We start from the raw sequence: 15,214 nt of genomic DNA, 5'->3' as shown, positions 1-15,214 counted from the left end.
GTTCTGTTTTTAAAAATCTAAGGCTGGTTTGTGCTCATCTTGTTTATTCTCAAGCCTCCCCAGGAAAGGGGGTGTAAGGGCTTGGGGGGATATTTTGTGGGAAGACGTCTCCAAGTGGGCTCTTCCCTGATTCTTTGTTTAATCACTTGGTATCGGCAGCGTACCAGGTTTTAACCTAAGCTGGTAGAAATAAGCTTAGGGGGTCTTTCATGCTGGTCCCCACATCTGTATCCTCGAGTTCAGAGTGGGGAAGGAACCCTGACAACTTCAGATACAAAAAATGATACATGCATAGAAATATGATAATCATATTCATAAAAATCATAACTTTTCCAATCACATCTTACATGACCCATCTTGCGTAAAATATATCATAATTATGCTATAATCATACCATAATAATATCACTTCTAAAAGTAGGGGGTGCAGTGTTATACAGAGATCAATGGCTCTTTCCACAGGTGAAATACCTGAAGTTACATAACAAAAAATACAACAATTGGAAACAAACTGATTAAAGGTTGTGACACCCACACTGCAATGCTGTGGCGTGCTAGGGCAAAGAGACCCTGAGACCTCCTAAACAAACTCAGGGCCAGGAAAGGTCCCAGCACTGTCTGTGTACTCAAAATCGCAATAGTACAGGCGACTCCACACTCTCAACACGGAGCACTCCCTGCTTGACCATGTACATCCCGTTCTCTGCCCCACATCTCCCAGTGCTGGCCACTTGTCGATGTAGGTTCCCCACCCCCACAACTTCCAGCCCTGCCACACCGTGAGACCCCTCACCCAGGACCAAAAGAAGGTGCCAGACCCCACAGCGACAGCTCACAGAAATATCTCCTCCGACTAGGTTAAATTCAGTGGCTGCCTGCCCCAGGGAAAAGGGGGAGATCAGCCTGAACTGCCTTTCTGGCGGCCATGGGCACCCCAGCAGCAGCTCAGCCTGTGCAGGGAAGGAGAGAGGGACAGACCTGGCGGGAGGGAGAGAGGATGTGGAGACTAAAAGGAGCCAGCATGAGTGACTCTGCCTCAAAAGAACACAAAGTTTTAACGTATTGCAGCCTGCTAGAAAACCAGACACCCCTTCCTGAGGCGGCTTCTCTGTGTTGGCAATTGTGCACAGTGTGAGGAGGCTGTAAAGGGATTGCTCACGAGAGGAGGGATGGTCCGGACACGGGATGGTGTCATGACAGTCTGCTACAGTGTTGCCCACAATATGTTACAGTCTGAGACACCCTTCTGCCCCAGGAGTCCTCCTTACCCCTCTTTGGTCTGTGCATTAGGCAGGATTTGCATTCTCTATATCACCTGATTTCAGGACTCGGCGTCACTGTGATCTGGATATTGCATTTCCTGCTGGCCCACCGCCCCACACAATGTGCATTCCTGGACCTCCCCAGGTGATATTTCCATGACTGCCTCACAGCCAGAGACATGCTTAAATTATTACTGCATTTTTGGGCATCTCATTCTCTGCTGAATCGGAGACGCAATGGCAGAGAGAGAGCAAATCTGTCTGTCTCTCCATAGAAAAAACTGTTATCCTAATTGCTTTGAACCTCTAAGCCTGTGAGTTTGAGATTTCAACAACTCTTCTCTCCTGTCAGTTCTTTTTTGCTCCAGATGAGCTCACCCATCCTTAGTAGCCATGAGACCACTCCAGCTGAAGTCACTGGAGTCTCATGGTTGGAGTAAATCAGGCCATTTAATTTTGTCCCTACGTGTTGATTTAGGGTGAACTCCTGGGCATGTTTTGAGTTTTGCCATTGGGACCAGATTCACCCTTAGTGTTTAACTTTCAGCTCCCACATGTAAAAATCGCGGTTCCGGGTCCTGCTACAGATAATGCTGAGTCTGAAGTAAAGACCCAGTTTATGTCCCATTCTGAGACAGGGTATGAAAGATGGGGATTCCAAAGCACGTGAGCCCTGATTTTGCTCTCTGGAGTGGCCACTCAAGGCAGAATGTGAGAGCAGAATCTGACCACTGTGCAACCCATTCTTGTTGTGAACCCTCTGGTAACACAGATACCCACTGCAGAGGCTTTGGCTGCACTACCTAACAGTGCAGTGAAGTTACTGAATTGGAAAAGTTGAGTGAACCAGAGGGAAAACCACACAGCCCCAGAAAGGAAACTACTGAGACAGACAGAAAGACACAGTAAGAGACAAGGAACTGATCTGAAAAGCAAATATTTGGCTAAACTATTTCCAATAGATTTGTAGTTCCAATTTGACCAGGTAAATCCCTTCGTGTTTTTGACAATATTGAATAGTTCAAGTCTCTGTGCTGGTGAATTCCTGCCCAAACAGTTCTTGATTTGAACCCTGGAAGCCTTCCTGAGCCCTTAGCACTAACTTTAATGCAGAAACAGGCAACTCACCAAAATCCTGCTCAGCCAAGAGAGGAAAGCTCCTTACTGCAACATTAAGGCAGAGCCCTGAGAATCAGTGTATGAATCTCACCTCTGACACTCAATGTGCTAGACAGCAACCTTTATGATCACCCTGTCCAGTCCCTGTGGACACTCAGTTTGGGAAGCATTTGCCAACAATTCCCTCAGATCCTTGAGCAGCAGGAAAGGCAGAAAATAGACTCTGGAGATCTGCAGCTTGAGAACCTCTCCCTGGAGTGAAGAAATGATTTGCCGGTACCTGGGGCTCAGATTGTCAGGGCTATATGAGTCTTGCAGACTGTTCAGCCAAGAAATTGGTGATGGCTTTTTTTTCCCCTGTGTGTAACATAGTGCTATCTGCACTATGCAGTTGTAACATCCATTTTATTAGCCTCTGAAAATTCACTGCACCCTGTGAAGGTCAAATGACTTGATCCTGAATTGGTGCAAGCCAAGGGGTGTGACAAAGGCTTTGTTCTCACAGAATTCTGGCATGAAAGGTATTTGCCAGTATCTATTTGTGAGGTCGAAAGTGTATATATATCTTGTGTCAGAACTAGTACCATGGGGCTTCTCGACTTACTCTGTGATTTCTTCAACACTCCCAGGGCCAAAATGATCTGGAGTTCCTTTCACATGATATCCCTTTGTCACGGAGTCATGGGGGTGATGCTCTGGGACTACTCCATATGAAGCCAGCCAGGACTCTGGTTTGGCATGCCTCCTGTCTCTGAGCATACTGCCATCAGGGCAAGATGCTTCCACAGCTTCTATCTTCCTGGATCTGTCCTCAGAGCAGTCAGCATCCCCATCCCACACTGTGTGCTTCCCACAGCGAGTCTGTCTGGACGGTACTCCTGGGGAAGCCAGAGGGCTCTGCACCCCAACTCTGCAATCCGCTGTGACTCTCAGCCCGCCAGTAAAAGAGGAGGGTTTATTAGTCGACAGGGACACAGCATAGAAAAGATCTTGTTAGTACAGAAAACAGGAACATTCAATAACGTCCACCTTGTGGGGAGGGGTTCCCGGAGCCAGGACTCTGGTCCAACCCCTGTGCCTCAAGCCAGCCGAGAGTGACCCACTTTCAGCTGCCTGGAGCCTGCCCTACCCGTTGCTCCTCCTCTGGCCTTTGTGTCCCTTCCTGAGCAAAGAGTCATCTGGTTGTCACCTGGTTGAATTCCCCTGCTGGGTCTCAGGTTAAGTAGGGCACTGGCCATAGTACACGTTCAGGCAGCCTCACCTGCCCCAGACGGTCTCAGCCAACCTCACACATGCTTATTCCCACCACCTAGGTATTGGTGCAGCACATAGGGAAACTGAGGCACAAACGGTCTTCATGGAAAACAGTAAGACTCCCCTAGGCTGACCAGCAAGATTCACATAGGCTCACATACAACATAACGAGAAAATCCCCACTTCATCACACCCACATTTGACAAGGGAACAGCCATAACGTTTGCCTGAGAAGTTGCCTTGGGGCCATTTCTGTATGGTGGTATTTTAGGTAGGTTTGTGCCCTGCTGGGGCGAGAACCCAGTGTTAAAGTAATCAAAGAACTGCTACATCTGGATCTTTTGTTTGGGATACAGACCTCCCCCATACTTGTGTCACAAGTGCCTGGGGGACTAGTTTGGTGTCTGGAGGGTATGAGTCTGATGTGTTTTACCCCCCGGGGTGCAGTCTGGATGCTGTGGGACTGCACCACCCCTCTACCCATCCAGCTGGGCTGGCCCTTTTTCACATTGCTTTGCTTTCACATGGTGATTCAGCCTCTCCAGGCCCTGTTATCACCCACCACGACAGCAGATGGCGCCACACACCCAAACAGAGATGAAGCCACTCAAGTAGAAACAACAGACAGAAGCCAAGTTCTCATATCCACAGGCTCACATCTCCCACTGGAGTATAAATCCAAAATTATACTGTCTTGCGCTGCACAGGGATCTGTACAATGTAAGTTCATTAGCGTTTGCCCTCTTCTCGATGTAGGAAGGATAGGTATGTAAACCAAACTGAGATTTTCCACAGACACTTCACTCAAGGACACACTGGTTTAGATAGAGCAAAATCAAGTTTCACTACAGAAACAAAGTGATTATGGTACCAATTAGATTGAAGAAGGGTAGCTAGCAAATAAACAAATAGCAAATAAAACCACAAACTAAATCAAACATACTAAGTAGATTGGATATGAATTAGCAATTTCTCACCCTGGCTCGTGATACAAGCAGTCCAGAAGGTTTCCATACACAGGCTAGAAATCCTTCTAGCCTGGAACCAGCACTTTGCCCAGTTCAGTCTTTGTTCCTCGGGTGTTTCCAAGAGTTCTTTTGTGTGGGGAGTGGGGCTACTAGATTTTATCAGACCCCGACTTAGATAGCTGTAACATATGGCAGGAATCCTTTGTTCCAAAAAAAAATTCCCAGTCCAGTTTGTGGAAAAATACAGGTACGCAAATGGAGTTCAGTGTCATGTGATCTGGTCACATGCCCTTGCATGTGCTTCTGAGTCATAGCAGCCATTACCCATAGGCTATCTGGAGCATTTTCAGGAAGGCTCCCCTCGGGGGGGATAGGCTTCTCCTAAGGCCTATTGTTTCCTCTAATGGCCCATTACCCTTCACAACCAGCTGTCTAGACTGGAAGCATTTTGCCTCGTCGGTGTCACCCCAGGGTAACTACATTTGAAATACAGATACATAGTCAATATTCATAACTTCAAATACAAGAATGTAAAATGCACTGCAACAGGATAATCCTTTTCAACAACTCATATCTTTTCCAGTGACACATGGAAAGAGATATCTTGTGCAAAATGTATCATATATTTCATAATACTATTATTATCATACAACTCTGAAGAATATAGGGATCAGTGTCACAATGAGGTTACAGGGAGGATCCTCCTCCTTGTCTCCAGCCTGCCTTGACTCCCAGTATCTGGTTTTTGTCAGTCTCTAACTCCCTGTCTCTTGGCCTTGATGTGAGGCCTCCCATCCTGATAATAAAAGTTACTGATGCATGGCTTTAGGACCATGCTGTGTAATTAACATACTGGTTTAGCACGAGGAATTCACCAAGCAGGGATAGGTGGTAGATAAGAAAAGGGTTTGTTTATTGTCTAAGGTTTCCGATGCATGAGGGCAACATGCTTTGCTAAAAAGTATATAACCTTTGTATAATCTGTATTCAGGGTCCCCTCCTGGCTAGCAGGGGGGCACCATGCTTGAGCGTAATAAACTTAGTGTCTTTTAGGAACTTTGCAGTTGTGGACTTTGTTTCTGTGCCTCAACCTAGATTCGAACTGTGCGTGACCTATCAGGTATAATTCGCAGCATTGGTGTGCGTGCCCTATCAGGTATAATTCGCAGCATTTGTGTGCGTGTCCTACCAGGTGTAATTCACAGCATTTCTGTGCGTGTCCTACCAGGTGTAATTCATAGCATTTGTGTGTGTGTCCTACCAGGTATAATTTGCAGCAGTTGTGTGCGTGTCCTATCAGGTGTAATTCGTAACACTCCCCACACAAGAGAACTCCTGGAAACACCTGAGGAACAAAGATTGAACTGAGGGAAGTGCTTGTCCCAGGCTAAAGGGATTTCTACCCTGCATATGGAAACTTGGTGGACTGCTTGTATCATCAGTCAGGGTGAGCATCCGATGAAGTGAGCTGTAGCTCACGAAAGCTCATGCTCAAATAAATTGGTTAGTCTCTAAGGTGCCACAAGTACTCCTTTTCTTTTTGGCGAGAAATTACTAATTCATATCCAGTCTATCTAGCACATTAACCTTAGTTTGTGTTTTTGTTTATTTCCTAGGTAATCTGCTTTGATCGGATTTCTATCACTTTTAATCACTTAAAATCCATCTTTTTGTAATTAATAAACCTGTTTTATGCTTTATCTTTACCAGTGTGTTTTGAGGAAAGTCTCTGGGGAAAATCTCAGTTCTGTGTAAAAAGGCTGTTGCATATCTTTCCCACATCAAAGGGAAACTGACCTATATTAATGAGCTTATGGCGTACAGACTCCTGTGCAGTGCAAGAGGGTATAATTTTGGGTTTATACTCCAGCAAGGGTGCAAGGCTGGGGAGCTGGGAAATTGGCTGTTGTCTCCTGCCTGTCTTTGAGTGGCTTAGGTAAAGCACTCAGGAGGCTCAGTGTGGTGCCACCTGCTGTCATATTGGGTGATAACAGGGCTTGAAGAGGCTGCCTGTGTCACCAACAAAGCAATGTAAGATTGGCCAGACCAACTGGGGGGCTAAGGGGCACAGCGGTTCCCACAGCTCCCAGACTGCACCCTAGGGGTGACAACCTGACACAGCGGTCTGTGTTTCTCAGCTTCCTGGTTTCATCAGTAATCTCCATGGCGTGCAGCGAGATTACTGAAGAAGATGAGTAACACAAATTGCCTCCTCAGCTACCCTGGAACCTGCATGGCACATAATAATAAAAAGTTCCCTGTGTGAACCCTGCAACTGCTGGGCAGTGGCCACAGCAACACCAGGGGAAGCTTAGCGTGTCTAGGTCTATTATGTTCACCACCTCTGGTTCCCAACATTCTGTTCGCTTTTTTGACTGACGCTGCACACTGAGCAGATGTTTTCAGAGAGTTATCCACAACAAGATCTCTTTTCTGAGTGGTAACTGATAATTCGGTACCATCATTTTGTCTGTACAGTTGGGATTATGTTTTTCCAATGTGCATTACTTTGCATTTATCAACATTGAATTTCATCTGCCATTTTGTTGCCCAAGCTCCAAGTTTTGTGAGATCCCTTTGTAACTCTTCATATTCTGCTTTGCACTAAAATATATAGAATAATTATATCTCATCTGCAAATTTTTCCACCTCATTGCTTACGCCATTTTCCAGTTCATTTATGAATATGTGGAACAGCACTGGTCCCACTCCAGACCCAGGATGACCCCACAATTTACCTCTCTCCATTCTGAAACCTGACCATTTACTCCTACCCTTTGTTTCCTAACTTTTAATTAGTTACTTATCCAGGAGAGACCCTTCCTTCTTTTCCCATGACTGCTTACTTTTCTGAAGAACCTTTGGTGAGGGATCTTGTCAAAGTTTTTTCTGAAAGTCCAAATACACTATATCATCTGGATCACCCTTGCCCACATGTTTGTTAATCTGCTCACAAAATTCTAATAGATTGGTGAGGCATGATTTTCCTTTGCAAAAGACATGTTGACTGTTCTACAGCAAATAATGTTCATGTGGGTGTCTGATAATTCTGTTCTTTACTATAGTTTAAATCAATTTGGCTGGTATTAAAGTTAGGATTACTGGCCTAAAATAGCTTAGATCACCTCTGGAGACTATTTTTTTTTAACAAAAATCAGCATAATATTAGCTACCAGTCACCTGGTACAAAGCCTGATAAAAGTGATAGCTTATATACCACAGTTAGTAGTTATGAAATTTGATATTAGAGTTCCTTGGAGCTATTGGGTGAATGTCATCTGGTCTTGGTGTCTTTTAATGTTTAGTTTATCAGTTTGTTCTAAAATCTCTGTGATTGGTTGTCCCCCCTGGCATTCAGTCTGGAATCAAATGGAATCACTGAACCCGCTGTCCATTCAGCTTGGCTGGCCTCTCCACAATGCTCTCTGGTGACACAAGCAGCAGCTCCAGGCTCTGTTATCATCCAGAATGACAGCAGTTGGTGCCGACTGAGCTAGCTGAATGCTTTACCTAGGGCACTCAGGGACAAACAGGAGATAAAAGCCAAGTTCCCATCTCCCTAGTCTTGCACCCTTGCTGAAGAAGAATTATGCCATCTTCTACTGCATAGGGATCTGCACAATGCATACTCATTAATATACGTCACTATCCCCTCATGTGGGAAAGATATGCAAGAAACTTTATTTACAGAGCTGAGATTTTCCAAGACACTTCACTCAAAACAAACTGGTTATGATAAAGCATAAAACACATTTATTAAATAGAGAAAAATAGATGTTAAGTGATTATAAGTGATAGCAGTCAGATGCAAGCAGATTACATACAAAATAAACAAAAATGCAAAATAAGCCTAAAATACTAGATAGCCTGGTTATGAATTAGCAATTTCTCACCCTGGCTGGTGATACAAGTAGTCCTCCAAGTTTTCGTACACAGGCTTCAAATCCCTTTAGTTTGGGATCAGCACTTCCCCCTGTTCAGATTTTTTTCTTCGGTTGTTTCCAGGAGTTCTCTTGTGTGGAGAGTGAGCGCAAGAGAGGATGTCACTCCCCACCTTGTTCAGTTTTTCAGTATAGTGAGAACCCTTTGTTTCAAGTGAAGTTCCCAGCCCAGTTTGTGGAAAAATACGGGTACCAACATAGAGTTCAGTGTCATGTGGTCTGGTCCCCTGCCCTTGCCTGCCCTGCTGAGTCACAGCAGCCATTACCCATAGACAGGCTGAAACATCATAGAATCATAGAATATCAGGGTTGGAAGGGACCTCAGGAGGTCATCTAGTCCAACCCCCTGCTCAAAGCAGGACCGATCCCCAACTAAATCATCCCAGACAGGGCTTTGTCAAGCCTGATCTTAAAAACTTCTAGGGAAGGAGATTCCACCAGCTCCCTAGGTAACGCATTCCAGTGTTTCACCACTCTCCTAGGGAAAAAGTTTTTCCTAATATCCAACCTAAATCTTCCCCACTGCAACTTGAGACCATTACTCCTTGTTCTATCATCTGCTACCACTGAGAATAGGCTAGAACCATCCTCTCTGGAACCACCTCTCAGGTAGTTGAAAGCAGCTACCAAATCCTCCCTCATTCTTCTCTTCTGAAGCCTAAACAATCCCAGTTCCCTCAGCCTCTCCTCATAAGTCATGTGTTCCAGTCCTCTAATCATTTTTGTTGCCCTCCGCTGGACTCTTTCCAATTTATCCACATCCTTCTTGTAGTGTGGGGCCCAAAATTGGACACAGTACTCCAGATGAGGCCTCACCTGGGGGCTGGGCTGATCTACACCCAGTGGTAACGGCTTGCAAGTGCACAGTCCACTCCGGCTAAGACCCTGTGTACAGGGGCCAACCCACAGTGCCCCTTCGGGCCTGAGGTAGTGGCACCCTGGCCTTCCCTCTAAGGTCCTTGCAATGACTTACTCTCAGCCTGGGATACTTAAAACAAGACCCCCTTTTGTGGGACCACATTAATTCAGTCGTGTCCAAAACACAGGGTCTCTAACCCTACAGCCCCATCTTTCTCCTTTACACAGGAGCCCCCCACCACCCTGCTAGCTGGGGTCAGTCTTGTTTCAGGCTTGCTGCAACCTCACTGGCTTCTCACCATCTGGTACCCATGATATCTCAGTCCCTTTCCCCGGGGCTGAACGAGGACAGCTGTCTGTCCCCTGCTGGTGTGGCCCATGTTTCGAGAGAGGATGCAGCCTGCCTGCCCTCCTAAGGCTCCTGTTTTGCATGGAGTGAAGGGAGCCATGCCCTGCCCTACAAGGCCCTTGTCCCAGGCCCTTAAAAACAATAGCCTAGGATTTCCCAAAGCACTAACTATTCCCCGGGACCATCTTCCTGTCTCCCACCAGCTGGCTGTCCAAAGCTTCTCTCAGCTCTAAAAGTCACAGGAATCTTAAAGGGCCACACCCTGGACCAAGGGTTCACTGACACCCCTCATCCCTCCTACCCAAAAACGGGACAATCCCCAACACGCAACCTCTAATGGCCACTGAATTAGGGTGGAGCACACATCCCGAATTGAGCAGGAAAGTCCCAAAATGCAGAGTTCAAGGCCCAGTGTGGGCTGAAAGACTCCGGAACAGCATTTGTCCTGAATTCCCTGCAGTGCCGATCAACACCTGCTCATGGGCAGAACCACCCTTTTCACTGTTGGAGGGCTGATGTCCTTACCCCCCCCCTCGCTATGAGGCCCCACCCTGCTCCTCTTTCCCGAGGCCAAGTCCCCTGAACTGGGCAGGTGGAGGGTCTCAGGTTTCCCAGAGCGGCACTTGCTCCCTGGGCTTCTTTTGTCACGGTGTGGCTCTGATATCCATCCTGGTCAGTGGGTGGTGTTGAGGGAAGAGGAGGAGCAGGAGGTGGGGGTTTAGGGGAAGAAGCGGGCCAGGGGTTTGGCACTGGAGGGGGCAGGGCTCCTGCGTGTGTCCTGGTTTTTCCTTTTGAGAAGGTGGTCACCCTACACTAAATGGGTTGGATTGGAACAGGAGATAGCCGTGATTCTGTGTGGCAGCTGAGACCCCTTTCTACCCCTTTGCATTGCTGGGGCAGCAGAAACGGAGGTGTCATAAATATAAAGGGAAGGGTAACCACCTTTCTGTGTACAGTGCTATAAAATCCCTCCTAGCCAGAGGCAACATCCTGTTACCTGTAAAGGGTTAAGAAGCTCAGCTAACCTGGCTGGCACCTGACTCAAAGGACCAATAAGGGGACAAGATACTTTCAAATCTTGGGGGAAGGAAGGCTTTTGTTTTGTGCTCTTTGTTTAGGTGGTTGTTCTCTCTTGGGACTGAGAGAGGCGAGACAGAAATCCATCTTCTCCAACCCATCCTAATCCAAGTCTCCAATATTGCAACCAGTGTAGGTAAGCCAGGCAAGGAGGATTAGTTTATCTTTTGTTTTATGTCAATTTTCCCTGTGTTAAGAGGGAGGTTTATTCCCATTTTCTGTAACTGTAAGGTTTTGCCCAGAGGGGGATCCTCTGTGTTTTGAATCTGAATACCCTGTAAAGTATTTTCCATCCTGATTTTATAGAGATGATTTTTACCTTTCTTTTTATATAGATAAAATCCTTCTTTTAAGAACCTGACTGATTTTTCCATTGTTCCAAGATCCAGGGGTTTGGATCTTTGATGATTTTGTAACCAATTGGTTAGGATATTATTCTCAAGCCTCCCCAGGAAAGGGGATGTAGGGCTTGTGGGGATATTTTGAGGGAAGACGTTTCCAGGTGGTCTCTTCCCCTGTTCTTTGTTTAACACACTTGGTCGTGGCAGCATCCGAGAGTGCTAAAGGAATTGGTGGATGTGATTGCAGAGCCATTGGCCATTATCTCTGAAAACTCGTGGCGAACGAGGGAAGTCCCAGATGGCTGGAAAAAGGCTAATGTAGTGCCAATCTTTAAAAAAGGGAAGAAGGAGGATCCTGGGAACTATAGGCCAGTCAGCCTCACCTCAGTCCCCGGAAAAATCATGGAGCAGGTCCTCAAGGAATCAATCCTGAAGCACTTACACGAGAGGAAAGTGATCAGGAACAGTCAGCATGGATTCACCAAGGGTAGGTCATGCCTGACTAATCTAATTGTCTTCTATGATGAGATTACTGGTTCTGTGGATGAAGGGAAAGCAGTGGATGTATTGTTTCTTGACTTTAGCAAAGCTTTTGACACGGTCTCCCACAGTATTCTTGTCAGCAAGTTAAAGAAGTATGGGCTGGATGAATGCACTATAAGGTGGGTAGAAAGTTGGCTATATTGTAAGGCTCAACGGGTAGTGATCAATGGCTCCATGTCTAGTTGGCAGCCGGTGTCAAGTGGAGTGCCCCAGGGGTCGGTCCTGGGGCCGGTTTTGTTCAATATCTTCATAAATGATCTGGAGGATGGTGTGGATTGCACTCTCAGAAAATTTGCGGATGATACTAAACTGGGAGGAGTGGTAGAAACGCTGGAGGGCAGGGATAGGATACAGAGGGACCTAGACAAATTGGAGGATTGGGCCAAAAGAAATCTGATGAGGTTCAATAAGGATAAGTGCAGGATCCTGCACTTAGGACGGAAGAACCCAATGCACAGCTACAGACTAGGGACCGAATGGCTAGGCAGCAGTTCTGCGGAAAATGACCTAGGGGTTACAGTGGACGAGAAGCTGGATATGAGTCAGCAGTGTGCCCTTGTTGCCAAGAAGGCCAATGGCATTTTGGGATGTATAAGTAGGGGCATAGCGAGCAGATCGAGGGACGTGATCGTTCCCCTCTATTCGACATTGGTGAGGCCTCATCTGGAGTACTGTGTCCAGTTTTGGGCCCCGCACTACAAGAAGGACGTGGATAAATTGGAGAGAGTCCAACGAAGGACAACAAAAATGATTAGGGGTCTGGAACACATGACTTATGAGGAGAGGCTGAGGGAACTGGGATTGTTTAGTCTGCAGAAGAGAAGAATGAGGGGGGATTTGATAGCTGCTTTCAACTACCTGAGAGGTGGTTCCAGAGAGGATGGTTCTAGACTATTCTCAGTGGTAGAAGAGGACAGAACAAGGAGTAATAGTCTCAAGTTGCAGTGGGGGAGGTTTAGGTTGGATATTAGGAAAAACTTTTTCACTAGGAGGGTGGTGAAACACTGGAATGCGTTACCTAGGGAGGTGGTAGAATCTCCTTCCTTGGAAGTTTTTCAGGTCAGGCTTGACAAAGCCCTGGCTGGGATGATTTGATTGGGGATTGGTCCTGCTTTGAGTAGGGGGTTGGACTAGATGACCTCCTGAGGTCCTTTCCAATCCTGAGATTCTATGATTCTATGATGATTCAAGGACAAGGCAATGTCTGTATCTTGGGGAAATTTTGAACCTAAGCTGGTAAGAATAAGCTTAGGGGGTCTTTCATGCGGGTCCCCACATCTGTACCCTAGAGTTCAGAGTGGGGAAGGAACCCTGACAGGAGGGGAGGGGAATATGGGCCTGAGTCTCTTGCCAGGACTCCTGTGTGTCAGACCCTCACTCACACAGCCAGCTGTGCCCTGTTTCCATGTGGAGTGGGCTCAGTGGGTGTGCGGCTTGCAGAGCCACCAACGGTGGTGATGGGAGCGGGGGCAGCCTGAATGGCTTCTCTTGCGGCTCCTTGTGTTAATGATGTCTCTGGTATGACTCAGTCACAAGCACCTGGCTGAGGGCTTGGGGGAAGGGTGGGTGTTCGTGCCCCTGGAATAGCCCCGTCCACAGCTGGTGCAGCCCCCATGGATCACACAACACCCACAGCGCTCAGGAAGGGCCAGGACTGCAACTGCAGAACAGCCCTGCAGCTTTTTTCATGGCCCAAGGATGTTTAACCAGAGAAGGGACAGTGACAGGCCAGGTGTAATGGGAAACAAAATCCACATCCCTTCTCTTTATTGAGAGTATTGACAGGATTTCTGAGGTTGGATCAGCTACCGATATGGCTCTTTATGGGCCAATATCCCATCGGTCCCCTGGCTCTTCACCAACACAGTAACTCTGTAAATGCTGTCTCCTTCCCTCAGTGCCCTGTCCTCCCTCATCAGTGGGTGGAGACAACCGCTATACCATTGCTTCAGGCCTTAGACCCCATCTGAACCTGTCTGTACAGAGTGGAGATTAGTAGCTCATGTCATCACAGTTATAAGGGTCCAGGATGGAATAAGTTGCCGTGTCCTGTGTTTCTTGTATCCTATGCCACGAGTGCTGGGGACGGGTTATAAACTGACCTTTTACTTCACGAACACCCTGATTATCCTCGAACGAAGGTGTTTGCTTTTCATGCTGTACACAATTGGGTTAATCAGAGGAGGAACCAGGAGGTTGATATAGCCCAGGACAATCTGAAGCAAGGGAGAAGAGCCCTTCCCAAATCTGTGTATCAAAGTCAGGCTGAACTCTGGTGTGTAGAAGAGCAGGACGGCGCAGAAGTGGGAGACGCAGGTGTTCAGGGCCCTGAGGAACTCTTTGTGGAATGCGATGCTCAGCACCGTTTTGAGGATCATCAAATATGAGAGAAAGATGAGCAGCGAGTCCAACCCCACCGTTAAGACTGTAATAAACAAGCCATAGATATTGTTGACTCTGATATCTGAACAAGCCATCTTCATTACCTCCTGGTGCATACAGTAAGAATGGGAGAGGACATTCAATCGACAATACCGGAACCGTTTCAGGAGAAGGGGGAGTGGGAGCATCACAGCCACCCCTCTTAGAACACACACCAGTCCCATCTTGGCTATTCTCGGGAGGGTTAAGATGGAAGAATATCTCAGTGGGTCACGGATTGCGATGAAGCGGTCAAAGGCCATCAACAAGAGCACGGAGGATTCAATGCAGTGAAGTGACTGGATAAAGAACAGCTGGGTAAAGCAGGCGTCGAGGCTGATCTCCCTAGAGTTAAACAAGTATATGCCCAGTATAGTGGGTATGGTGGCTATCGATAAGCCGAGGTCTGTGACGCCCAACATCGAAAGGAAAATGTACATTGGCTCATGGAGGCTTAGATCAGTTTTTATAATGAATAGAATGACTGAGTTTCCTAATATTGAAATGACATACATTAAGCACAACGGGAGAGAGATCCAGAGATTTTGGACATCTTCCTGCCCAGGTATCCCGGTGAGAAGGAACACTTTAGATTTGAATTTGGTGTCATTGACAGCTGACATTATGTACTGGGCAGATCCAAGGAGTTTTGAACTTTCCTTCCTGAAAGGAAAAAGAACAGCCAACTAGATGATATTTAATGAAACATCTTTCCTCTCTCTGTACAAGTCTAGAGACTCCCATGAGCTAATGAAAAATCAGCAAAAACAAAGTCTAGGATTTACACCACCGATACCAAGACAGACATTCCCAGACTGGATGAGACCTGTAGTCCATCTAGCCCAGTATCCACTGGCCAGTTCCACATGCTTCAGAGGAAGGTGGAGGGAGTTCTGCAACAGGCAGGTATGAGATAACCTGCTCCCAAAGTTTCCCCCTGACACCTACTAGTTAGAGATATTTTGTGGTGTAAATCAGGAAGGTTTAGAGCCGTTCCAACAGTTTTTAAAACAGTCCTCACTAGCATAACTGGATTTTCTGGTTACCCATATAAACATCCAGTCCCACTTTGAATCCTGCTG

General features: G+C 46.8%; 1 protein-coding gene across 1 annotated transcript; it reads right to left on the bottom strand.

The window, feature by feature from the left end:
- Positions 1-13,816: 13,816 nt before the first annotated feature.
- On the bottom strand, positions 13,817-14,785 carry LOC102937695 (olfactory receptor 51G2-like). Its single transcript, XM_043523378.1, has one exon. The coding sequence runs from the start codon at positions 14,753-14,755 to the stop codon at positions 13,817-13,819; it is 939 nt and encodes a 312-aa protein (XP_043379313.1). The 5' UTR covers positions 14,756-14,785.
- Positions 14,786-15,214: the final 429 nt, after the last annotated feature.

Source organism: Chelonia mydas, chromosome 1, assembly GCF_015237465.2.
Source record: "Chelonia mydas isolate rCheMyd1 chromosome 1, rCheMyd1.pri.v2, whole genome shotgun sequence".
Taxonomy (NCBI): Eukaryota; Metazoa; Chordata; order Testudines; family Cheloniidae; genus Chelonia; species Chelonia mydas.
Note: the sequence above shows the minus strand (reverse complement) of the source record. Positions and strands in the feature narration are given on the sequence as shown.

Coding starts and splice junctions, on each gene's coding strand:
- LOC102937695 (XM_043523378.1), bottom strand. CDS start 14,755: ATGTCAGCTGTCAATGACACCAAATTCAAATCTAAAGTGTTCCTTCTC.